This window comes from Leptidea sinapis, chromosome 11 (genome assembly GCF_905404315.1).
Source record: "Leptidea sinapis chromosome 11, ilLepSina1.1, whole genome shotgun sequence".
In the NCBI taxonomy this organism is placed as follows: Eukaryota; Metazoa; Arthropoda; class Insecta; order Lepidoptera; family Pieridae; genus Leptidea; species Leptidea sinapis.
In genome coordinates this window covers 5,731,952-5,758,826 of record NC_066275.1, presented here as the reverse complement: position 1 = coordinate 5,758,826, position 26,875 = coordinate 5,731,952, and the positions used below count along the sequence as shown (strand labels likewise).

Sequence of the window (26,875 nt, the reverse complement as noted above, 5' to 3'; positions counted from 1 at the left end):
TTCATGAAAAAAGAATATTAGTTTGAATCATATTTGTAACTTCTAATGAATTGCTTTCGACTTGATGCAAAATGACGATGAACAAAAACCGGATTTTAAATCGAGTTTTTATCGTTTCCTTCCTAGTTTCAAGATTGACTGATTTTGTTTATGTTAAGGTGTCAAAATGGTGCCTTCATAGTTAAGGAAGCAATTAATGATGTAGAGGTTGAAAGTCACGGACCGGGTATGTGTTAGCGGCACACAAGAAGCACAATCGGGTTAGCTTGTGCTTACAGGCGGCGTGGCCGCGCGCCTTGTGGCGTGCCGGGGCCTCGCTCGCTGGCGACTCCTCAGCTCGGGCGGCAGGGCCACTATGTCCCCCACACTTATCGGCTCGGTCTTCTTGGTCGCGATCGAGGTGCCCGACAAGCCGTTGGGCTCCTTCTCGGTAATACGGCCATAAACTTCGTCTAAATGCGCGTATTTCATGATGAGACTCTGAATCTCTTGGCGTCTCGTCTCGCGCTCGCTTAATATTCGATCACCAACCGGTGTTTTGTCGTCATCCTCATCACTCGACGGAAAGTATATTTGTTTTTGGCGGCCAATGTCGTTACTTGGTGATGACGCTGGGGTTTTGGTTGAATTTGCTTTGGTTTCCGCAGAGGCTAGCGAGGGCGGTGATATCAAATCCCTCGCTCCAGTGGTAAGGTTGATATCTACGGGTCTCAGTGATAGTTTTGTCCGTTTATCAGTTTCACTTTTCTCAGCGCGTAGGGACCGTCTTTGATGCTTTCGATATACACTATTTCTGTCTTTGCCTAAATTAGTGCGGTCCTTCATATTTACATCAAAACCATTATACAACTCACTTCTGTCGCTTTGCTTGTTTGTGGACGATAAATGTCGATCAGTCGTATTTCTGAAGGGTGTTTTATCTCTTGCGATTTCGCGAAACTGATTAGTTCTTTTAAAAGAATTCTCACCGAACACAGCTGTAGTTAAACTTCTCATCAATCCTTTAGATATCGTTGCTTCTGGTTCCAATGTCTTCTCCCTGTCCTCGTTTTCCTTTCTGGCCTTTTCTTTTTTCATGATCGCAATTTTATCCAAAACTGAAGAATATTTATCTTCTAACCGGCTCCTAGTGCTGCCTAATGCAATTGTAGTTTCAATGTTGTTATTTGATTCCTTGAGAGGATAGCGTTTGAGCGGCGATGATTTATCTTTGAGATGAGCTCGGCGAAATGAATCACTCCGGCTGAGAGCACTAAAAGTTGATGTAGAATGTAAGGGTGATATATCTACACGGGGTCTGGCAGAATTCATAAAATTGTACGTACGATCGTCACCCGCTTTTTTCGTGGTAGTCGAGAGCCCAGTTGAGTATGAATTGTACGGAGAAATATGGGTGTTGTTCTCAAAGCGTCTCATATTTTCCAGGGTGGAATTTTTGTTTGTGGTTAATTTGTCATCAAATCGGCTTCTACCTGTACTTATTTTAGTATCTAGAATAGCATCATTCTTTTCTGAAGGTCCGCGGCGCGTGAGTCGATTGATAAAACTAGAGTATCCATCTGATAGCAGCTGCGTTACACTAGTGGTTGACGCGCGGCTGTATCGCTGACGTCTGGTGGTCGGGACTCCGCTGCCGGTGTCGTTAGTTCCGGCCATTATACGGTATCATCCGATTGAAACACAATACACACAGCAAGCACATTAATAAACACATACTTTAACATCACCATTGTTACGTTGTCTTCACAATGACAGACAGCATCACTTTAGATTACAAGGCGATCACAGGAGGAATGTATGCAATTAGGAAATTACATCGCACTAGGCTCAGTTGAGCGCGCCGGGGCTGTAGAGGATATGAGCGAGATACGGCCGTCGGTGCCAAGTAATGGTTGCGAACTAAAAATATCGGCAACCCGTGGGAGCGCCCTCCTGCGCACTCCGAGGTACCGCTCCACGCGCGTTTTCGTCGCATTACACCCGCTCAACATGGCGCTCATCTACATAAACTTCTATTATATAGCACGAGCGTACGTCACCTAATGACTAAGTACATGGAAAGTATTTTGTTTTCAATGATTTGCAGTAATTTTATTTACCCTTTGAAAATAAATTTGCTGTATTGTTTTAAGATAATAATAGGTAGGTACGTACATAATACCTACTTATCAAACGATGCATGTAATGGTAGCCTTTTAAAAGCCAATTCCTTTATAGTCCGAGCTCGGGAGCCAAGACCGTTCTGTCAATAAGCGGACCACTAATTGGGTCAGTGGAGCGCGTGTGAGTAATGTGGATATGGTTCGCATGCGCAGGCGCACCACAACATTGCATCTCGGTGCTCGAGCCATTCAATTAGGTCGATGTACAATCAATTCGAGTTAATGCTCCGTATCCTTTGACATGGGTTTGGTCTACACTCGACAGCTCGGGTAACGGATGCGGGCGTATTAAATCATCACTCACTCACATAATATTACACAAGTACCGTGCGCGTATCTCACGGTTATCTTATTGTAAACAGAAATGTGCAATTAAATGCGAGATAATAAACTAACTAATAACTGATGATATGAGGAGGCAATGCAATTTAATATTTAATTTAGTCTTGTATAGAAAATGTTTAATTATTCATATCAAACTTGGCTAATTCGGTATGCATTAATATTAAAATATTTACGTAACAAAGCAGCACGTAGGCACTTTCACTAAATATATCAAACATTTTTCAGCTTCTAGACATTCCCAGTATGCACGAACGTATACGGCCTCGATAATAAATCGTTCGAATATTTGAGACGGACGTACCTCCAACGTAAAGTGGTCTTCATTCACAACAACCGTGAGACAAGACAACAGCTTATTGATGCAATCACTGACAAATTTGTAAAATAATAGCTTCATATTGTTGACAGGTAATGATATAATATAGAATACTAGTGAGACTGATGATAAGAGCGATATAAGAAGTTTGTTGAATTTATTTCGTGTTCCGTCTTCCATTTAGGCAACATTTGTTCTGTACTATTGTAATGTCAGCCAGCTGAGCGAGACATGCACCAATAATACATAATAGAGGGGTTGCAGGTAAAAAGGGATAAAACCTTGGCAGTTTCTATGAGATACACTAATAATAATATTGAGTAGTTAATACAACTTGTTCAGGTATACATCTTTAAAATTTTGCGATAATTTTAGTCAAGCCGTGGGTAAGATAATTAGTCAATAGCACGAGTGGGTACTTTGTAACGGTTCGATTACAGTTTATCAGTAAATTTAGTGATGAAACTGACCTTGCCCGCGATATTATTACACGCTCCGTCCACATCGAAAAGGATTTCCGCGACAACATTGAGCAGTTTCGTAACGTCGTGCCACTGGCAGCCGTGTTCCTTGAGGAACCTCTTGTACAGTTCATAGAACGAGGCGAGGCTGAGTGGCGTCCGTGGTGTGTCGTGTTTCAATACCAATTCCTTCATTATTGTTGCACTTAATATGCACGCACTGCACTAACCAACAATAGTTGACACTTGAACTTAAATTTTAACTGAATTTCAAACGTTCACATAATAAACCGCGTGGGTCGCGGGACACTTCGCGTTGGCCAATGTCTAAACGAAGACTAAGAGGCTGGCGACAAACAGATCAATTAAAATACGAGAGGACAATTGGTCCGCTCGGTTCAAACAGGATTTATCCGAGCATTGTTAAGTCACTACTCATAATAACATTTTGTCGTATAACGAGTGACGCGACTTGAATCGTGCCGCTGTCCGATCATACTGAATGAAAAGTTCATTAAACCTGTTGTTTTTTATGTGATAAAGTGTGTATTCAAAGCAGATACAAGTAATCTGAGCTACGAGTCGAGCGCGAGCCCAACACAGCACGAGTGCGGCTGGCGCGGCCAAGAGTCGGCTAGACGCAACACGATAACAGATAAGAGGTCCGTGTTCCGCCGGTGTCACAGTTCAAACAGTATGACCCGGCCGGAGGTTCCGACCTGACTGCGGACTTGCGGAGTGCGGCCCAGTGCCCATAAGCGACGCCACTTGGCTCTTGCTATACATAAGTCGCTTTGTGATTTGAAGCAGTATATAAACACGTTAGATCTTGGAAATTTATCCGGTTTATATACTGATTACCATTACCCATTCTCTACTTTCCGCCTCTCCACTTTTCGTTCGGAAGAAAAATTTCAAATTAAGAACAAACGTAGATTGGGAATAGCATTGCTAATTGTTATTAGTGCATTCAAACTTGCATCGAACCGGATGTTGCGACACTTATTAAATATTGCCGTGAGCAGAATAATATTACTGAAAATAGTTTATCGAAGTTTCGGAGCTTTGTATAACAAAATCATAAGTCCCGTATGTTGAAATTAATTAATCCATATTTAAAATATTATTGATAAATAAGCAATTATGTTTGTGACAATAACCAATAAATACCAAACGACTACATGTTAAACTGACATGATATGATTCGTAATACATAGCAAAATACGACTGAGGCGTAGTGTACTGCGGTCAGAGATCCCATCGGACTGCACTCCGATACACCGATAGTCGACACCCACAGCTTGTTGTGTTTGTACAAGACCCTCTGCTACTTTTAAGTAATATAATAGTACAGTCCAGAACGAACAGTGTACAAAGCAGCTAGTCTAACTGCTCTTCTCGACTCGGGAATCAAAAAATATGTCAAGGAGGACGACCCCGCAGTACACATTTTACATGCCACCACGACTGCTTATAGCTTAGGATGCCATAACATAACTGAGCAATAGGTGAACAACGACACCAGAATGTATTAAGCTAAATGCAAGGATTGGAAAACGATTAAAAATTCGAACCGGTACAGAAAATACACAAATAAGTTTTTGATCGGGGTTTTGGGTATTTAAGTAATAAATATTTTTCGTCGTTTAATAAACCAGCTTTAAATGTGGTAAGGTACGCTAGTCTCGTTTTGCCTGTTGTGAAATTAACCGGTTAATAAAACACTCCCTTACAAATACTTAGATACAAACTGTTTATAACCATAAGCTTTAACTCAGAGTAACAATCGTCAAGGACGCTCTAATCTATATTGCGAAGCACAAATGGTGCAGTCTATTTATCTATCAGATAATCAGTCCACTCCACCCTACTACTCGTAACCTCGACTTTCACTATTAATCTTCAACTTTTCCTTATCATCATCAATCAGAAATTAACAACAAACGAGAGGTATTAGGTAATACTACACATACACTCTTCTAGACTTTATGTAGAACATTAATATTTTCTGTAATACCGTATAAAAATATATAAAAATAACAATAAAGACAATTTATTAATAAATTTACGATAAATAAATTAATTATTGGATAAATTATAAATGTATTCGAAACCGGTGTGAGTCGAACATTAGTTCACTTGAAATATCTGAGACTGTGACGAAATTACAGATGATAGCCTAAACAGAAATTAATGTCGACAATTCCATATTATGGGAGCCATGGCTTTCAAGAATGTGACTCACGAAGAACTGGCCAAAACTAGCGCAAACAAGTTTCAATCTAGGGGTTTTGTTTTACAATGCACAACAATTATTACTGATTAAGCCGATGAGCACCAGCTAAATAGTCATTTAAGAAAGACCGAGTACACAACGTTTTTTAAACCTTTTTAAATTATTTATCATTCTACTAACTAGTCATAATATAATGATCATTAAAATATCATAAGCACCTATGTCTTGTACATAAATATAGGTATATTACATAGACCTTATTATCTTTTAAACGAGTGGCTGTTATTTCTTAATTATAATTCAATAAACGATAAATATTTATACAATGAATGCTACAATAAATCTGAGAATAATATTATTGAGGTTATTACTTCCTATAAATATAGTGGGCGATTGCCGAGTTGCGGATATTTGAAATTAGGTTAGTTTTTTTTAATATTCATAATAGAATGAATGCGAGATTATCCGCGAGGTGAAGGTGATCGTGGTTATTTCGGTGCGCATGCGTGTTATTAATGTTTAACAACTATCAGCATTCCATGTGTGCCATCTAGCGGTCGCCGATGGAACTCTTTTAGCATTGGCCAACTGCTGATGAAACGCTATTTCGGACTTCAGTATCTTATTGGCTATCACTTGTATTCATAAAGACTTTATTCATAGTTTCATCAATCAATGACATCATACGAAAAATCATGCTGTTAAAAATAATTATTTACAAAAAATAATTGGATTGACGAACTTTTAGTGTAATCAATAACACAATAACGATACTGTTCACATATATCCCAAAGCTTTGCGACGATATAAATAAAATAAATAAAATGGCTGACCTCTACTTCGTTAGGTTTTTCTGGTTTCAGTTGTGATGTCTGTGGTGAAGGCTGATTTATTACATAGGAGCAAGACGGTTGAGGAACCACTTTAGCTTGATTTTGTATTTGTGAATGAGTTTTAGAAGCTGTTTCCACTTGTTTTGTTACTCCTTCAGGGTTCTCTAAGCGTATTTGAGGAACATTCTGTATCGGATGGAGCACTTTTGTTGGCATAGACACGGCCGGTTTCTTCACCAGCCAAGATGGAGGAACTGCGGGGGGTTGGGGTCGTTGCTGAGGTTTTATTGGAGCGATATCCTTGGATGCAACTATATCGAGGTTAGTGTTGGCTTTGTTTTGAGTACTCTCTATACGATCTTGAGCTGGACGTGCACTATGGTTCACGTTATTTGCAGGTGGAGGCTTGTTATAATCAGTAACCCTTTCTAAAGGCTTAGATTGGCTATTATGAGGTGTAGATGGTGGAGAGGGCTTTGTACATAACTTAACAGGTACTGGAATGCTAGATAATTCACTAAGGGGCACCAGTTCAGATTTACTACTTTTATCTAAATTCGAATGATCACTCTCAAGTTTAACTTCAGCTTTGATGAGCTTACTCTCGTCAATACACAGTGGGGAAAGTTCATCTCTACTTTGCGATAAATCTTCACTGTCAGAGCAAGAAACTTCATCTAAGCTCGGAGCTAGATCCAGAGCGGAAGCCTCGTGGTAATCGGTGGAGCACGTAGATGTGCCATCACTTGTATCATCGGTATATCGAGTAGCTCGGGGTGAACTCTTACTGCTAGGAATAAACGCTAAACTCGAAGTAACATCAATGGATATATCTGCGTTGATTGATTCCTCCTCACTATGAGTCACTGATTCTCTATTTGTAATCGACTCATTTATACTAAACAAATCATCTTCTGGAATTAAAGTACACGAGGGGATAGTTTCAATAGCATCCGGGTCTATGTTAGTCTGAGCGTCTTCAAACTTTTCATTAGCTGTATCTGGACTTCTAATTCTGTTATTTTGATTGTTCTTATCGCATTGTATTTCAGTAATTTGAATTTTTTCGTCTAAAGGTAGATCCATATATTGAGACATTCCATGGTCTAAATTAGTAAGGGGCATATATTGAACACCTTCTTCTGACAATCCAAATTGTGGTGTTAAATACTGTAATGAGTTACAATTATGATCACAGAATGACCAAGGATCATTGCAAGGTAATAAAGGAATTCCGTCATAATAACAACCCGTGTTTATTTCTTTATCAACTAAGAGTTCGGGTTTATAGTCCCATGATGGAACAAAAGAGTCTTCAAAAGCTAGATAGCTTTCTGGCAAAATAACTTGACTGACCTGATTTGGACTAAAAGCATAAGAAGCATCGTAAAATGGATTATTAAGCACAATAGGAGGCGGTTTATATGATGTTTGTTGATTGTCAATGAAAACTTCTGTCTCAATTACCAAATCGTACTTTGATAAATCTGGCTCGGATCGTCTGTGCTTGAATGCGTTCACATCGATATCACCGTCATTGCTATTCAAATAAATATCCGTTATATCTAAACTCCGGCTACGCTTCAATATCTTGCTAAATGGTAATCTTTCGTCAACTTTGTCACTGACATATATTAACTGATCGACCTTTTCACAGGAAGCATCGATTGTTGGAATGCCTACATTATTTATTTCCTTCAGGGCATGCGAATCAATAAGCTTCTCAAAAGCAACAGTTGATTCAATCGACTGCTGATCACTGACACACGAAGATGGACTAGGTAATAACACTATAGGCGGTAATGACGGTGGTGGACCGCAAAAGAGTAAATTGTTAGGAGGTTTACGCGACGGTTGGGCAGCCATTGCTCGCGCAGGCCGCCCTGGGCCGCTATAACAAATTAAATTTTCACGAAAACACGCTGGGCGGCCGTTTCAGATTTGCGACTGACTGAAGGCGTACAATGTGACGAATGCGAACACAAATAGAACGCGGGCGCAAGCGTTAGGAGGTCGCCGTCTCTCACGCGCGTCTTCACGGGCGATGGCGTATGCGCATGCGCACCGGGATGCCAAACAAGTAAACCAGTCTCGTAGATTTAGTACATTAACTTGAACTACTATTGACATCGTTTGCATTGACATCGCATCTAGTGCATGATATAAAAAAAAACAAGAATATCGGGTGAACACATTGGTTGGGCAGAAATAACGAGTGACAGGTATTTAAAACATTCATCCATCAGATCAATTATCGTTCAACATTTCCACAGTATATTGAAACAGTGAGACTCACCTGTTCAGGGGGTGACCGAGGAGAAGACTCGTCGCGATGATGTCTCCTCCGCCGGTGTGATGTCGGTGATCGCCGATGATGAGATCGTTTGGATCGCTCATTTCTCCGCCTCCACGAATGCTCCGAGCTGTGAAATCAGCGATCGGTAGGCTAAAGGTCGGAGATCGGGTAGGACTGATGATTTATATTAACGAATCTGAGGTGAGGTGTGAGTGACCTAGTGTAGTAGTAACCTAGGAGTATATAATATATCTTACGTAATTGAGCGTTCTCCATGTGAAGTATAGGGATCGAGGAGGTTGCCGAGGGTCTCAGTAGGCGGCAGGCAACACGCGACCAGAACCGCCCTAACGGCGGCCCAGAGTCTACACGCCTTCGCCGTACCTACCGTCTTTAACTAGTAGCACTACGAAATGTGTGACCGTTTATCTATAGAGTTGTAAACACTGTCGGAAAATAAATATACCTAATAAAATGATAAAATACATTACTGTAAACGAATCTTAACAACGAAGTATATAAAAATAGTAATTATGACGTGCACAAACGTATTGTTATAATAATTACACAGCACTGTTATAAAATGCAACCAAGATAAATTGTATGCAGAGCCGATATGTCACTCCCAGGACGGACCGGCGCTGACCGAGATCGCGAGCAGACTGCCAATCAGCTGTGCCCGCGCGTTGCTTATTTCTAACAAGTTAGTAGTTTTTCTAATAGAACCTTTGTACTGATATTATCTGCTTTACAAATTGCTGTGGCCAAACAATAGAATTCGCCTCACTATATTCACTTATCTCTCAATGAATATTGTGTTCGCTCACAGACGACTTATATATTCAATCGAAATCCGAAAATCCAAAAGTCCTTAATCCTTTTGGTGCTTTTGGAATTTCAATAACCGAACATTCTTCAGTAAATAAGTACATTCATTTTGATTCGGATGGAACGTTTAGGTGATATATTTGTCAGTCAAGCTATGTGATGATGTATTGGTATTTTAGCTTGGTATACAATCCTTTGGAAATTAATATTGATGTATAGAAATGCATACTCAGTATCGATTGACGGATGATATAAATCTGGATTTTAAATAACCCTAAACTAGAGATCGTACCTTCTGAGCGGCCATAACAACTTACCGACAGATTCGAAACACAAAGGGCTTTGCATCTTCCACTACATTAGTCAAACTTGCACTTCTATGCCGCATTGAGTATATTTTGTTTTATTAAAAGCCTGCTTGGCGTTGCATTCATTCATACGTCTGGTTTAGTTGAATGTAACAATAATTACTAGTCGCATAATGCAACTACCGCTAGGGTAATGGTTTAATCTATACAATAACAAGTTTATACGGATCATAAAAATAGAAAACTAATTTTTATTCCCATGATTTATTTTCACCGATGGACTAATCTCATATATAAAATTCTCGTGTCACTTACTCCTCCGAAACGGCTTTACTGATTTTTACCAAATTTTATATTTTCAGTAGGTCTGAGAATCGGCTACTATCTATTTTTCATACCCCTAAGTGATAAGGGTTGTTCAACCTTAACATTTTTTTTTTTAATTTTTGGACAATTTCTTTTATTTTTATTTTATTATGATTCAACATTAAAAAATACATACAACTTCAAATTTTCACCAGTCTACGATCAACACCTACTTTTGTATCGCGATTTTAATATTTTTCTCTTCCATCCACAGATAAAAAATAGAGTTGCAAGATGGCAATCGAATATAATGGTTGTTGTAGTACGATAAATTTTGTTTACGATATATTTAGAAGGTCTGAGAATCGGTCGTCATCTGTTTTTTATACCAAAATTTTTAATTATTTATTGAATTTTTTTTATTACTTTATATGGCAATACAACGTTTGCTGGGTCAGCTAGTATTTTATATAATATAAATACATATAATAATATTCCTGGTTGAAACATTTGAAGAAGATTACTCTTATTGTAACGTTGCATATTATAACTTCATAAAACATTTTTTTTAATTAAACTGTTGAGAAAAAGTTGAGAATTTTATATAGTTAAATCAATTATTAGCATTGTATTGATTAACTGATAAGCTTTCCACAAATTGATTGTAACAGCAAAATTTTTGGAGTAGAGGTACATTAAAATATTGTAGTGAAAGCTGAACTATATTAGACTAGAACTAAAAAAGACATGTAATAAGTTCTAACAACTTTTTTTTGTAGAGATCAATCCATTTTAATTAAAATGTTAAATGTATTGAAACTATTTCAGGCAATTTGCCATTAGGTTGATTGTAGCTATAATAGCGATATCAATGAATGAGTTTATTCGCGGTGGTGGTGGCGCTGGTTAAACAAAGCGACCGCGACGAATACAAACGGCGGAACATTCACTTTCCATGACGAAATACATTACTATATTATAATTCGAGCGCCATTACAAACAGATTCGACCAAAAACCGGCTGTGATGTTTTCTCGTATCAAGTCCGATGGGTTTCCACCAAGGTATTGATCATAGAGATTAAGATAACTACGTATTGCCGTTATAATAATTACTGGTGTCATCGACATAATAAATAAATAATTATTGCGTAACGTACAAATTATGCTATTGATTTAGTCTGTTATATGTTTAAAACGTTTTTACATAAATACTAGCTGATTATTATTATATTAACTATTAAAATCACGATACAAAAGTAACTGTTGATCGTAGTTGGGTGAAAATGTATGTATTTTTTAACGCTGACTCATAATCAAACAAATTTAAAAAAAATGTCAAAAACATACAAAAAAAAATCCTGTGGACCACCCTTAACATTTAGGGGGATGAAAAATAGATGTTGTCCCATTCTCAGACCTACCCAATATGCATTCCAAATTTTATGAGAATCGGTCAATCCGTTTCGGAGGAGTTCAAAGTTTAACACCATGACACGAGAATTTTATATATTAGATGTACCTACTATAACTGATTTTGTTAATGATACCACAGATTAGTAGTGGACCGACCCGCCTTCAGGCTATTAAATAATAAGTTTAATTGTACAATATTACTTTGTAAACATATTTTTTCGATGAAAAAAAAGCCCGCTGAGTTTGTTGCGTCCGTTCTTCTCAGGTCTGAGGCATTCGTTACGGGATCAAGAGATATGCGGCCTAAGAGGTCTAAAAATCGATCCCTAATAATAAACATCATATTATTATTTGAAACTTACAAGAAACTGTAAAGTGTTACGTGTATAAGAATGATTATTATTTTAGTAGGAATTATCATTATTGTATTTTCAAAAAACTCACCAACAAAAGTCGATAAGCGTGCATAAGTTCATATACAAGATGTAAAACTCAGCAAGTAAAGAAAAAGGTATAAAAAACTTTTTTGTGGTTCATTTTGGAAGAGGGGACCAAAATAGTTTCGAGAATCTCAGGTTTAGAGCATGACATACTCAGTATCAGACCATCATTTAGGAAAATAACTGTTATGGTTTAAACACTATCATGTTAATGTTTAAATGATGCATTCGGTATTATTTGATAATAATACATTTCGAAATAGGCTACAACAGAGGAAACGGACACAATAAAACATTGCAAATGACATTTTAATCATCCTTAAACCGGAGGCTCTCGCGAAAAACATAGTGAAAGCAATGTGAGCCACGATCAACAAATCGTTTTTACTGTAGACGATGGATACTTTCAATTCCTCTCAGTCACAATGTGGAGTACCTGCCGACGTACTGACGTACGATGGTGATAAAGTTATGTCAATATACAAACACGTGAAAGTTATCTTTTTTCGCACACACTTTTATAGCAACTTTCAAATAGTCCAATACTGGTGTCGTTGTTATTATATGTTTACATATTACTTAACGCACATCGTATTGTACGTACCAGTTTATTAAACCAATACACGTACCTAAGGAATATATTAAGAAAAACAAGACAGCGAAAAGATTAACGAATACGGAAATACAAAACGGTATATATATATGCAGTACACGTGCATCGGCAATGAATCACTGCGTTTCTATTTTGATTACGCGGGCTTGTCCCATTAGATCAAATATTTTATATTTCGAATTGTAAAACGAATGAGTCACAAACGATAAAGATAAAATATAATGGACGTTAGTGATTAGATCGCGTGTCCCGTGACCTAGAGCGAGTGTGACAGTGTAAGGCTAGGCGCTGAGGTCGACGAGGCGCACGAGATCGCGACTGGAAGCGAGCGAGGACCGCGGCCAGCCCGCACCAGAATGCCCATAATCGATCGGGCGACGAGCATGCAGTGCGGAGTGCGGACAGTTACGACATCGCGAGCGGCGAGACTCGCTCCGCAGAACGAAACTTCTAGCTGGTCAAGGTTCCGACGTTCAAGACCATTGCAATTTCTATTTGACACTCAATTATGCGGCCCTTCGACGGATTTTTGACTAGGAAGCGTTATTTTGCGGATATGCATTAAACAGAAGCTGCATCACACAAGTGCCATCAAAAGAGATGCGACTTATTCAGAAAATTGAAGATCAAAAATGAATTGTTGGTCACGGTTAGTTATTATCCCACTCTTTTATTACACACCTTTAACAGCTAGGTGGTAATGCGCCGGCAAGGCTGAGCCGGATGAACGATCACTGGCCATGTCAACATTGCAAGCGAAACTAATCACTAGCCCGCGTCTAGTTCGGGTCAATGACAAGTTCGAGCGTAAAACACATCACCGACTAACTGACTCTCGCTATATGGCCATACTGTTCATAGTTCCCAGCTTGTCTAAATCGGGCGTTCAAGTTAAATACGGGCATATAAAAAATAAAACATTACTGTATTAGCACTAAGTATTATTGAAAGTTGAAACACCTGCTTACTCTTTATTAAGTGCACCTGGCATTAGACTGAAACTGCTTCTATACTTGGCTTAACAATTAAATATACTTTATGGTCAAATATTTCTTGATGTATGCAGAAAGTTAACTGTAAAAAAAGCTAATTTATAGAGCTCTTAATCGTTTCGAAACAACTTTTTACGGCTGTTTTAATTAATTTAAGATTATATTTCAAGTGTCGCGCGCCGATACGACCCGATTGCAGTGAAAGTTAATCGGATAAAACTCTCAGTACTGTCAATCGTACTAGTAGATGCGTGAGAAAACAAAACAACATAACTTCTTGAGAATTCTTTTATAGAGGTTTTCTCCATCTCTAAGAAGAAAAGGCTGAAATTCTATGTAGGCGTCGTTAAATGTCCTGTCACGGTTTATCAATGAGATATCGGACAAGAAATAATTCGAGTTTCGAGCCAGCGGAACTAAAGTAGTTGAGTATACAATACATCCGCTACGTTAGTGGGTTATCAGTACGGTTAGTTTTGAAATTATTTAAAAAATATATGCCAAGGTTGCCAGTGATGGGTTGCACCTTAGATATAGTCGATTTATTGATCATTTCTTCACCGCTTTCAATTTTTTTTTAAATTGATAATACAACAGCGGACATCGAACGAACCCACTACACATCTACTGGAATGACGCTGCTGATGACGATGATGTTGCTGTTTTTTAAGATTCTATACTTTGAGAACCCTTAAAACTCCTGTGTCCGTCCGTTAGGCGGTGGGGCTGTATCTCACTAACTACAATGATAACAAAGAAACACTGACGAGTGAAGTACTATTGCCGATATAGCAACAGTTAAAACTAAGATGGCGGATTTCTAAATAAGCACCATATACCTACTTATACAAAAAAATGATTCTTATACAAAAGTACCTATGTATAGAGTATACAGTGTTATATCTAACACAATGGTAGGAAACCCTTTGTGTGAGGGCATTCTGTTCTTCTACTTCATGAAAAAAGACATCATTCACATCGTACAAAGTAATGTGCAATCAGTTTTGTAAGGCAGAATTTAGAACTTGTATAACTCCGCACATGTCCAACGTAGCAAATACGAAGAAAGTGTTTTTTGTAATATGGTGTTATCTATGCACATCAGATAGCAAATAAATGCGCTTCACACCGTACGCGGCCAGCGATCTTATGGAATTGAAAAAAGTGGTGATGTAACGGTTGCAGTGAAGCTACGGCCACGCAATATTGTTTATTGTGTAACTGTACAGTATTACTATACAAATGAAATCATAGTATGTTTGTGTTTATTAATACAATGAATTATACGTTCGTACGCTATGTTTTGTGTTTATTTAATAACAGTCAGTTATCGGTAAAATTAAAGTAAAGAACCTTGTAATTGATTGCTAGCTAGTAAGCTCGTAACTAGTCAATTTACTTTCGTGACGAAATTAATTCTTGTTGATACTTTTAAAATTATTTCACGTATCGATTTTATACAAATTTAAAAAAAAACGAGATGATAAAATATTATTGTCTTATTGTGCCGATTTAAAAAAAAGAGTAACTCAGGCGTTCGTATACTTTAGAAAACGATTGAAGGTTCTGCGGAAAAATGCCGAAATTCGTAAAATTTTGGACAAAAGCTGAATTGGCAGAATGCCCCAAAAACAATAAAATACGCGAGCTAAGTCGATCCTTCTGGTATGAAAGGATCACTCGCGTCTCAAATTATCTTTGCATATATAAAGCCAATAAATCCGATTGAAATCTTATAATGTCATCGGAAACGAGTAGAGTTAAGTGATCAAGACTTTACAAGTCATCTTGATGGTCATTTTTGTATCAACGAATGAAGTCGACAAAAATGCAATTTTAAGATCAAAACCAGCGAAGATCGGACTGGAACAACTTGCTGGAAAGGCAGAGACTCCACAGAAAAACATCATCATACAAGAAGTTGTAGTTTCTTCTACGCGAAACATCCGGACAGAGAAATAAAATGAGCCGTTAGTAACAAACGTTTAAATTAAACAAGAGACAACAAACATAATATAAATAAATTACGTCATGCTCTAACCAGGTTGACGAATCCTTAGCGAGTGTATAAAGCAGGACGGGACCTTGAAACATTCACTAAAATGCTATCGAGACGAATCTTTTACATTAAATCTGTGCGAGCGAACGCCCGCGCCCACGGTCGGCTCTCGCGAATGTATGCGTATTATGTTTAGGTCGTTATGGATAAATTGTCTCTTTGTTTTCAAACAAGTTGTTGCATATTTGTGTCTCGAATTTGTTGTTAATTTAGATACATACACAAATATTGGTTAACTGTGATGTGCCAAGTATGAGGCACACCATAATCAAACGGTTACATCGATGGTTTCAATTGTCCCGACATTTTTACGACGACCAAGAGGTCTAGCTAAGGTCTCTCAGCTAATAATCCCGAGATCCCGGAAGATATAAACACTTAATTTTATGCTTGTTCCTAAGTCATAGATGTTAATATATTATCGCCCATTTTTACAGGATATGCCTAGTTTGGGGCAGTTTTTTCGACGGTGCAAGACAGTTGGAAGTTTAAAAACTTTTATACGAATAACGGAACAAGCAGATGGGCTCCCTGATGTTAAAAGGAACTATGCGACACATAACAGTGACAATACAATCTGAATCGTAAAGCATCAAAACAAAACCCATAGCGTAGTGAAATTCGATCACGATCGCTTTGTGAGTTACCCTGAGACTTAAGGTGGAATGTCTTGTGTTTTTTTTATTAGAACCCGAACAGAAAAGTTAGGGCAGCGCTATTTTGCGGTGGCACTGCTGCCTCGAACGAACATTGCACATACCTACAGTTTGAACATACGCAACTACATACCTGCGTATGACGCCTGTCATCTATTCGAGAACGACACTGTCGAATAGCTTAGTAATCAATCACTGGATTTGATGGCAAGTTAATTTAATGCAAACACAATGAGGCAATCACAAACGGGACGGAATAAAGCCGTGTGGTGAGTCAGTGGTCTTGTGCAACGGCTTTGCACAACCGGTCCCCAGGCACTCGGGCTAGTCGCTGCCTACTGTCAAACTGCGTGTCGACTTAAGGGCGTAATCAAAAGATATTAAACCTGCATGGACGTGCCTTAATATCAGATAAAAGAGTTAGCAATTGCGAAAAACCGTCCGAAAACAATTAACGAAAAACCTTTGTCAATGCGTGATAATATTAAATAATTAAAGCGAGAAAGCATGTCTCGCGTATTCAATATATACGAATAAATCATTAATTGAATGAGAATATAGTTTGTTTATTCGCAGTTTTACTATTACGACTTATTTTGTGAGCGAAGAAGGAACAAAGCACGCTCGATCCCTATACATAAGTTCTCGGTTCGCAGCCGCTCGTCTCCTAGGTTACCCGGAGTAAATGGTTAGTGTAAGCAGTAAAGGCGATCCCCAGGGGTACGTACGACACGCTCCACTCGTGGTCGCGCATGCTCCTCTGGAAGGCGGCCGACTTGGGCGTCCAGGCGTCCACGCCCAGGTACAGCGCCGGTAGCTCGGCCGCGCGGCCCTCGAGCCGCTCGGCCAGGCGCTGCTCCACGGCTGCACGCGGCCCGCTCGTGAGGCGGCCCGGCTCCCGGCCCGGCCGCCGTTCCGCGCCGCTGTGCCCGTTCGGTTTCTCCGCGTCGGACGTCACGCTCTTCGGACCATCCGTGTTGAGCAGCTTGCTCTTAACGGACTCAATTTTACCGTAATACTGCAGTGACTCTGTTCCATTCGCGTTCTGCGAATATTTGGAAGAATCGTACGTGTCTCCGTTGAGACTGCCGTATTCGATTTTGTTCAAGTTGACGTCTCTATCGACACGTTTCGTGGTGACGTCGTGCATGCCTCGTTTCATGTGACGCTCTTCGATGCTTTGTTTCAGGAAATTATTTTCGAAACTAGTCTTACACTTAGGAACATTGTTAAGATAATCGCTAAGACTTAAATCATTATTGTGTAATCCTTTATCACAGTTATTCTTGAGTGTCTCCTGAATATTGCCGCAGGTCCCGTTTCCGTTATATCTGGTGTACGTGCAGCCGTCGGTCCTGTTAGCCAGCTTGTCTGTCCGCTCCGCCTCTTTACTCTCAAACTCGTGTTTGACGAGCGCGACGCGCGACCCTTCTTCGGCCCCGTTCTTGCGCGGCGTCTTGGCGAGGAAGTCTGCGGCGGTAATGGCAACTCTGCTCTGCTCGCTGGGCACGGTCCAAGTGTCGTGTTTCTTCTTGTCGCTACTCTTGGACGACCAGGCCTTAGCGAGAGCGGCCTTCAGTGCCTCCCGCCGTTCGTGCACGCTCACCCTCGGGTACTCGTGTATGGGGACGATGGCCGGCGCGTACAAAGTGGAGCGGGGCGTAGCTCGCGTTATCCGGAAACTTCTGAACTCCCTGTTGAACTCCGAATTCAGAGAATATGCCGGTATCCTCGAAGTCACCATTTTGAGATCAAAATTTTCCACTAATATTAAAATTACGAACTAGTTTATGTGCGTTTAACTTGTATATAATTATTTCGTATTAACGTGCGCAACAAACACATATCGACTCTGCCTGAAAAATAAGAAATAATATATTGGGAGCGTGTTAAATGTTGATAAAACGTTGATTTGTTAACTTAAGTTTATGTTAAGATGCGTGTGAGGGCTGAGTATGAATACGAGATACAAACAGGGTAGTGTGCGCACGGTGGCGGATAGCACTGGCTTCCATAATCCAACGACACAGGCTCTACCTTCAACAGTAGTCACGATCGCGACACCGCGTACATAATACATGGCGCTCCATTAATATACATCAAAACGAGACATTACGTTGACAGTTAACTAGTAGACAAATCAATTATGTTGTAAATATTGATAAAGCCTTGCCCCGACATTAAAGTGTAATGTGGAGCAGATATGCCGTATAAGTGCAACAAGTGTCGCCTTGATAGGATCCCAATATGGAGAGCTGCGGGGCCGCCATATGGTCCCCGGCCGATACATCCTAACTTGTTTCAAACAATAACACTTGCAAAGTATTTAATAATCATATTTAAACATTTTACTACTTCAACAAAATATAACTCATTAATTACTCTCTATATATATATATAACATTCATTAATTACCAAATAACAATAAGCCGCAATTACTTCCATTAAATATAATAATACAAACGTATTATAAGTCCGTGATAACACAATCCCTGTTTGTATAAACATCAACTACTCGAAATGATAACATGTCAAAAGAAAACATTCAACACGCTCCCAAAAATTTGTCTTGTTTGCATCAAACACACACATTTGATAACTTAAACACTGGCAATCACTCAGTAAATACTGCTAGAGCGACGCGATGGGTCGGTTGAGATAATTAAAAAAAGAAAAGCCGATATAAAATGGACCGGAAGCGAGCTGCACGAGCACTGACTCGATGCATACCTTTTGGTAAAGGAGCGCGCGAACTGCGTGCGGTGTGCGTGCACCGCTGCGACTGAACTGAAGGGAGGCATCGGACAGCTAACGCACGCTCGGCGCTCGCGGAGGACCCCACCTCCTTGCCTCTCTTCACAGCCAGACACCGCCACCCGCCACAACTCACTCTATCGCAAAGCACTACGGCCGGAATCGCAGGAGCACTGACCTTTTCCACCACAATCGCTTCTCGTCCAGTTTCGAATGCAACCGTGCTCCGGCGTGCTTTACTAACCTAACAGCGAGTGTTCGGGAGACGTCGCTTACTAACCGCCGGCTCTACATTTATTATTTTTAAGATCAAATGAAATCCGCATTTCGTGTTCAATATATCATTAACGGAATGATAATCAACTATTTTCACTTGGAGAACGTCTCACATTTAACGTGTTTTGCGGAGCATTACTTTGTACCAATTAACACTTACAACAGATTCGTTAGCAACATATTAACAAAACTCATTCCTAAATTATTTTAATTCAAACCTCACCTCAGATAATTTGGAAATCAATAAAGACGCAATCAATTACCTGAAACAGAAAAACAACACGTTATATTAAATGTACTAAAGTACACACAGAATTCACAACAAAACCACGAAGGCGTAAAAGAATTGAGTATTAGAAGGCCAGATTGATTTCAAAACTAATGCACATAATTAATACTGTATAATTATGCATTTGGGCCATTGGAAAACATTTATCAGCCACATGTTTTAGTGTACATAGCTATAATTGTAATAAAGTATAATAACAATTCTTATGTAGACTTTAATTTTAATGATCTGAGATACATTTTTATTTTATGTACTACTTAAGTAGACATTTAATTTTGCCTACTAATTATTTAATAAGAAACGTTCGAGGAGCATCCCCGAGTGTAATTAAAATGATAAAATACTAAAGTCGTTCATTTGCACAAATGGAGGTTAAAACAAAGCATCTCTTAATTGGAACGGTGAAAGTTGAACTTGCGAAACAATAGATAAAGCAAATTGATTGCTTCTCGTAACATAAAACATAAATTATGACTGCCTACGTATACTCAGAAGCAGAAGTATCAGGGTCGAACTTTCCTATCATAGCAATAGCCTTTAAATTATTTTTCAAATATTAAAACAGAAGGCACAACATTGAAGAAATATACGTAGTCTCGGATAAAAGTTGTGATATTTTGATCAAACCACTATCTATATAGGTAAAACAAGATGTGATTTTTATTTATTAGTATTTCACTTTTGTAGAAATTACAATCTAATAAATATACAAATTAACACCATGCAATCCGTATAAGAACAATAGTTTTGACTTTTGACGCCGTGCCTGTAAAATTTTAAAGTTTATTTATTATGCTTAGATTAACCCTTATTATTTAAAAATGGTTGCAAGAAAAACAAATTAATCTTAGCTGTCTGTGAGCAGAAAATTATTGCTAATTCATTAATGAATTGTGTCACTGCCAACAATACCATTATGCGCTAATAAACATTCCCCTAACGCCTTTATGTAACAACTGACCCATATAATCACGGCTTCTTCAATAAAGCTGACATTAAAAATTCATCGCAGTAAAATTAAGTGCAAAAATAATCATAAATCGTCCGCCATCTTTATTTTTTATTGCAAACAATCATAACGGGTGTTATCCTTTCGTTTTTTCAAACGCTGACCCAAAAATTGCGCAACGAGATGCGAAATCAATTAGGACCTCAATAATTTCGCATGAATCAACAACAGCGTTAACCGAGAAACAGTTACTTTTTGGTACAGTAATCATTGTAGGTACAAAGGTATTGTGTGGGTAACCTTTATGTTTTGTTTTCTTTCATCACACTGTATGGGTTTATTTAGAAAACATTCGATGCAATATATAATAAATGTGCAGAAGCAAACGTATATATTAACGCAAGTTTATCAAGTAAATTAATATAATGATGCTGAAATAAGGCCGCTTAGTGTTCCAAGTGTACAAATGACATAGATGTGGATTGCCTGGGGCCGGTAGCAAAAAATGATGACATCGGCGAGACGACGCAAGAGCCGACAAACGGTGAGGTCCAATGACCCAAATGGTTCGCTACTGGATCGCACTAACGAAACAAAAATCGGTCATTGTTTTAGTGAGCGCTCTTACCTCAGAATCTTTCTGTTCTATTTGGTAATCTAAGAGGTCAAGCATGTATTGTGCTAAGTACATTCAAATAATCTAACTACCATGTGACTAGAGGACTTTTAAGATAGGTTTGTCCTATACGACACATTTGCTATAACATGATAAAGGAACTCAATCCTTTTCGTAGAGTTAAGACTTCCCAATATTAATTTTACATTAGATGATTATTTAGATGATATATATTCTACTTATAGAGTCCAGTGAAAAGTAGATAAAGCTTTACGATCTGTATGTACCTTTCGTCATATAAAAGACGAATATCAGACAGAGGTCTCTCCTCTATTTCGCTTGCCTCGCTACATATACTGTTTAACTTTTGTTCTATAGCTTTCATTCGCAGTCGTTCGTTATATATTGCCTCGGCATGAGAAGTAATACATACTGAGAAAAATATAGATGCTACTGCATATTAATTAATACTACAAGGCTATCTTCCAAGATTTAGATTGAAGAGAAGAGTGGTACAGGACTAAAATATTAAGGAAATCATACAATATTAAGATACTTATTGTAACCTTTACAAAAAATGTTGGAACTGCGCTGAAATTCTACAACCCAATCTAGATGACCACTACTGTTACTCTGTACAAAGGCAAAGGTTTGCAAGGTCTGACTATAGAGTCTATAGTCTTTTAAAGTTAGTTACAAATATCAGTTTAATTTGGCACCACAAAAGGAGCTGGTCGATCCGGAAAGCACGACCATCAAAACAATTTTTTGTGCACGCTAACAGCGCTAGGTTAAAACACTTCCCTATGCCTTAATAGCAAACAATCGGGTTAATGTCACGACTTTGGCTACAGTATTTTAGCTAATTAGGACGACACATTCGCGTCGGAGATGCGCATGTATTTCAAAAGTTAACACAACAATAACCGAGTTAAAAGTAACGGTTGTCGTTAATCATTGGGGTCACAACTGGTCATACCTACTCGTATGTTCAATGAACAAGTCCACGGACATCATTGCCCGCATTGATTCGTCATCGCGTCACTGTTTCCGCTACTTGTTCCGCTAATTTTCACGAGACTAAGTCAACAAACTGTTTACAAAATTCCCACACAGATATGGCGATGTGATGAAACTGTGGTGTAATATTTTGTTAGAAATATCACACTTTCCAATTTAAAAACAACATTAATCAGCGGGCCCGTATATGAATTGGATATTCATTTAGCCATAGCGGGCAGAAAAACTATCAACTAACATTCTACCTAGATATTAAAAGTCATAAAACAAACACCAGCGATCAATTACAACGATGAATTTCGTTAAGACAAGTCAGTCCTAGGCTTATCTCAAAAATGAAAAAACATCATTTTAGATATTATCTTAAAAGATCTGCCTGGTCCTATTTAAACTCTACCAGAAAATAAAACTGTGATTATTATTTGAGTGTAACTGATACACCAGTTCTAATGCAGAAGAGATACAACAATGGGCGGCTTATTGCAATACACTGACGGAATTGAGATTGATGTAATTGGAGAGCAGGCGTACAAATTAAAGTACAAAATAGTCACGTTGGTCGCATCTCAAGCAGGACAGGAGAGAAATCAGTACATCGACCTGCATTAAAATACCTTTCCCACAAAGACGTGTCCGTTGTGCTTCCGAGAAGAACAACAATGATCCCCATACAAGTTTGTGATTCATGCGGCACGCACTCTTCCCACTGTCCCGATTCTAAATAACACTAATTATTTATTACGTTAATGTTCATACACTGACGTAACCACTAACGAGCACGTGTTTTTGTCATCTAATTTCCTTATGAATTAATTGCTGCTTCTAGTAGTAGATGAGTAGATAATTGCTGCGCCAGAAATATCAGTTAATTAAAACTATTAGTTAGAGCAAGTAGACACAGTAACAAACATATTATTTAAAGTTGTAGAGTATGCGTCAAATAAATGCCTAGCAAACAAACATTCTATTTATCTTGAAAGGGCAGTCTGGCGGTATTTTTTGTTTTTTTTTGCAAATACGGCCGCTACTATCAAAATACTATGAAGTATCTAATAAACTACACTTTTCTATAATATAATGAACTTGACTGCTGTGCGTAGCGTCGTCCACGTGGACTCTATAAAACAGCAACAATACTATATCTGCATCTAACTTGATAATATTGCTTCGGTATTGTTAGCACAACCACACAGCAAGTATTCTTTCAAACAAATATTCAATATAATTTTTCACTTTGTTTTAATATGTATCATTCGTATAGATGTTATAGTCTTTGTTTAGCGGAGCAATAAAATGATTGTTATCAATAGTGTCTGGGAATGTTTATCAACTAAAAGCTTCGTGATGAGTGAATGGTGAGTCCTAAAACCAGTATCCAGCGTTGGACCATAATGAGTAACATTATCGGAGCACGCCGATAGCAATTAGAGCAGAAAGCTGTCATCGTGTCGCGGTACAGTTGTATTCGGCGAAGAGCCGCGTGTAGGTGTTGGAGCACATTGCTTCACCATCCTTCATACAATAAATTACATGTTCCAATAAATAATAATATCGAGGTCAGCGGTAGACACTTGTGATTCGTTACAGATTGCTAAATAATTTATAAAACATATCTCAAATAGTTATATTATGTGGGTAGGACATAATTACCTATTATTATTATAAAATTTGCTGAGTTCATTCATTTTACAGTGGTGTGTGGACATTAATAATATTTTTGTATTATTCGAACAAAAATGTAAATAAAAGTCATAATTGGTTGTTTTTAATTTGATGTAAATATAATTATTATGGTGTAATTCAAATAATGATGTGAGAATCACTTCCTTTGTTGCAACAAATGTAGTCTCGTATATGATAAACGAAATTGAGAACGGATGAGAAACAAAATAACCGTATATTAAGACTAGTTCTAGTTCACGAGGACGTTACTACGTTGATCAGACTTAACGGACAAAGTAACATGGAAAGAGCAGAGAACTAGGCGTAACATAAGAAATGTACATTATTACAGGAAATCACCTGCGCATACACGTTAATTAACTATTTTATACCATATCAGTTATAATAAGCACCTGCACACGGTGAATCAAACCGTCTTCCGATATCTAATGCAAAATAAGATTACGCGTACTTAAGCCCAAGCGATTGAATTTTATACGTAGGTACACGTATAAAGTAGTAATCGTAACATAAAATCTGCAGTTAATAGCGAACGATAAAACTACTGCTGCATGAGTAATCCTATACCAATTTGACGTCGAGTGTTCATTGTTTGACGTAAAGCGATTAAGAGCTCCTTTGATATCATATCACTGCAGCGAAGCAAGTCACGTCGCGGCCAAAGGTAACTTTCGCTGTATTTATAATTCTCTGATAAAAAGGGAAATCATGTCACGTCCGATGACAAACTACTGCAGACAATGTGCAGCCGTTGTTTGATTGTAATCAAGGTCACGGCAGCGATACTCCACTCCGCGAGACGTTTGAAAACAAAAGTGAACGTCGTTGCACGCACTTTATTGGGCATTATTACGCAGATTCATACTAGTTTACATGCCGCGCGGTATGGGCTCATATTTGTCTATGGTATTAGCAACAAATACGTGAACCGATGTAATATGATTTGGTACAATAAAGTATAATTGTACACACAAATAAATTAAAAACAAATTTTTATGAACGATTCGGAACTCGAACCCGCGTGCTCTCGCGTTCCGTGCGAGTGCTCTTTCCAATTGAGCCAACCGTTCGTGTGATGTATTGTAAATAAAATCTTGTATATCAAATTTATTGTTTTTAAGGTGATAACCCTCACTTCTAGGATTAATACACAAATAAAATTGTTTAGATTTAAAAGAGCGACATCTCAAGTTAATTTCCTAATATGCAAATATTGGGGTTGAGCAGGTTATCAACTGTAAAGTAGATCCTGTAGATGAAGCCACAACCTGAGAGTTGAACAAAGCATACAGGATTTTATAACGATGCCACACTCGAACGGTTAGCTCAGTTGGTTAGAGCACCGGCACGGAACGCCGGAGGTCGTGGGTTCGAGTCCCGCATCGTTCATAATTTTTTTTTGTTTTTCAAATTTTATATGTATAAAATCTTGAATGTATTCAATTCTCAGGTTGTGGCTCAATTCAAACATTTTTGTTTTCAGTTTTATTTGTGTAATTAATCCTAGAAGTGAGGGTGAGTGAACAAATTGTTTATTATTATGTACTCACAAAGTATCAATCCTCTATCTATGTGTGAAAAAAACATATGCAGAATAAATAGTTCATCTATATGTTTCAAAATTTACCAAACAACCAAACGCTATGTTTAATTAATCCCCTAGCATGTACAGACAGGTCCAGCAATACAATTTTCAATAGTTATCTTATTAAATACCAAGAACGAAAATGAACGGCCCAATGTGGCAAACGATGAACGGGTTAAAGCTTTGAATAGCCTTCCCTCGAATCTCATTTCCCTACAAAATGCATGGGTAGTGTTTGTTTTCCATGATCACGCGACTTTTGTTTGTATGCGTTCATCGTTTCTCGCTTTTCATTTGATACATTCAACTGAAAATTATTTAACAGAATAAATATTTTTAGCTTATTCTTTTAAATTACAACTTTTAATGGTTTCGGCTTTATACTGTTGCAATGTAATAACATTTGTGATAATACGTTACGAATTTTCAAGGTTATACAGTACATTATAATATTCTAACCGATGAAGGTGATTAAGCATAATTTTGTAGGTACAATACAGAACTTGAATGAAATAAAAATTACTTCAGTAATTACTTTGTCAAGAATGACCGAAAATAACTAGAAATATATTAAAGGTGTGAAATATAAAAGGCAAGGTATGACGATAATGAAGAACTTTTATACGAAGATAATTCCGTGTTATAATTTTAGGACAACGATATGGCGCAATTAGCAGTTGTGGTCATAAAGCAGCCTTAATCACTCCCTGACGAAAGGTGAACAATTCATAACAATTAAATAGTGTATGATTAACACGCGGCCGACATAAAAGTAAACCAGAAGCGGGTAAATACTTCCGCGTATATTCGAATTATCGAAAGATCGTTTGCAGTGTTATAGTGGTGCGCGAACGCCTGCGTCTTGGTCGTCTCAGTACCAATATACGTGGGCGGTCGATGCATTATCGACCCATAAACGGAAATCTTGTTTACCTACTTGTCTTCCCTTTAGGATAACTGATATCGATGATCGGCAAGGCCCCTCATTATGTTCGTTTTTGTTAAATATTTGGAATCCCATATTGCCCACGTTCACATAAATATAGTCATACAATTTTAAGACCGAGTGACGTCCTCTCTGATGAAAATCTTACTAACGCTAACAAGATCCGGGTTCAATAGGGACAATTTGCATACCTTTAGTGTGCGTGTGATATAAAGAAAACCCGCAGCCGTCGCCGCTACAGTCGAAATAGGAAACAAATAATCTTATTAACATAGCCAACTAAATTCTATCACGGCTTGCCTTTATTTAGAGCTAAACGAGTAAGCCGATTGCATGATACAAGTTCAACTGCTAGCTTTTGCATACATTATCGATAAAATGTCATATTAAGAACTGTTAAGCAGGTAACGCGGTGGCACGGTGCGGCTAATGCAGTATTTATATTTATTTTATGTTAAGTATCTAAGCTTTGAAGGCGACGGTCAAAGTCAC

At 38.2% G+C, this 26,875-nt stretch overlaps 1 protein-coding gene across 9 annotated transcripts in view; it reads right to left on the bottom strand.

The window, feature by feature from the left end:
- The window catches only part of LOC126966693 (serine/threonine-protein kinase Doa), a 73,196-nt gene that overhangs the window by 12,622 nt on the left and 33,699 nt on the right, over positions 1 to 26,875 (bottom strand). For 3 of the 9 annotated variants that reach the window (XM_050810880.1, XM_050810882.1, XM_050810884.1), the window contains one exon: positions 8,650 to 8,776. In XM_050810880.1, the coding sequence (XP_050666837.1) occupies positions 8,650 to 8,776 (127 nt within the window). Of the gene's footprint in view, positions 1 to 223; positions 2,115 to 6,353; positions 8,521 to 8,649; positions 8,777 to 8,906; positions 8,924 to 16,993; positions 17,012 to 26,875 lie in introns of those variants that run through there. The other 6 variants (XM_050810879.1, XM_050810883.1, XM_050810877.1 and 3 more) reach the window with 6 other exon arrangements.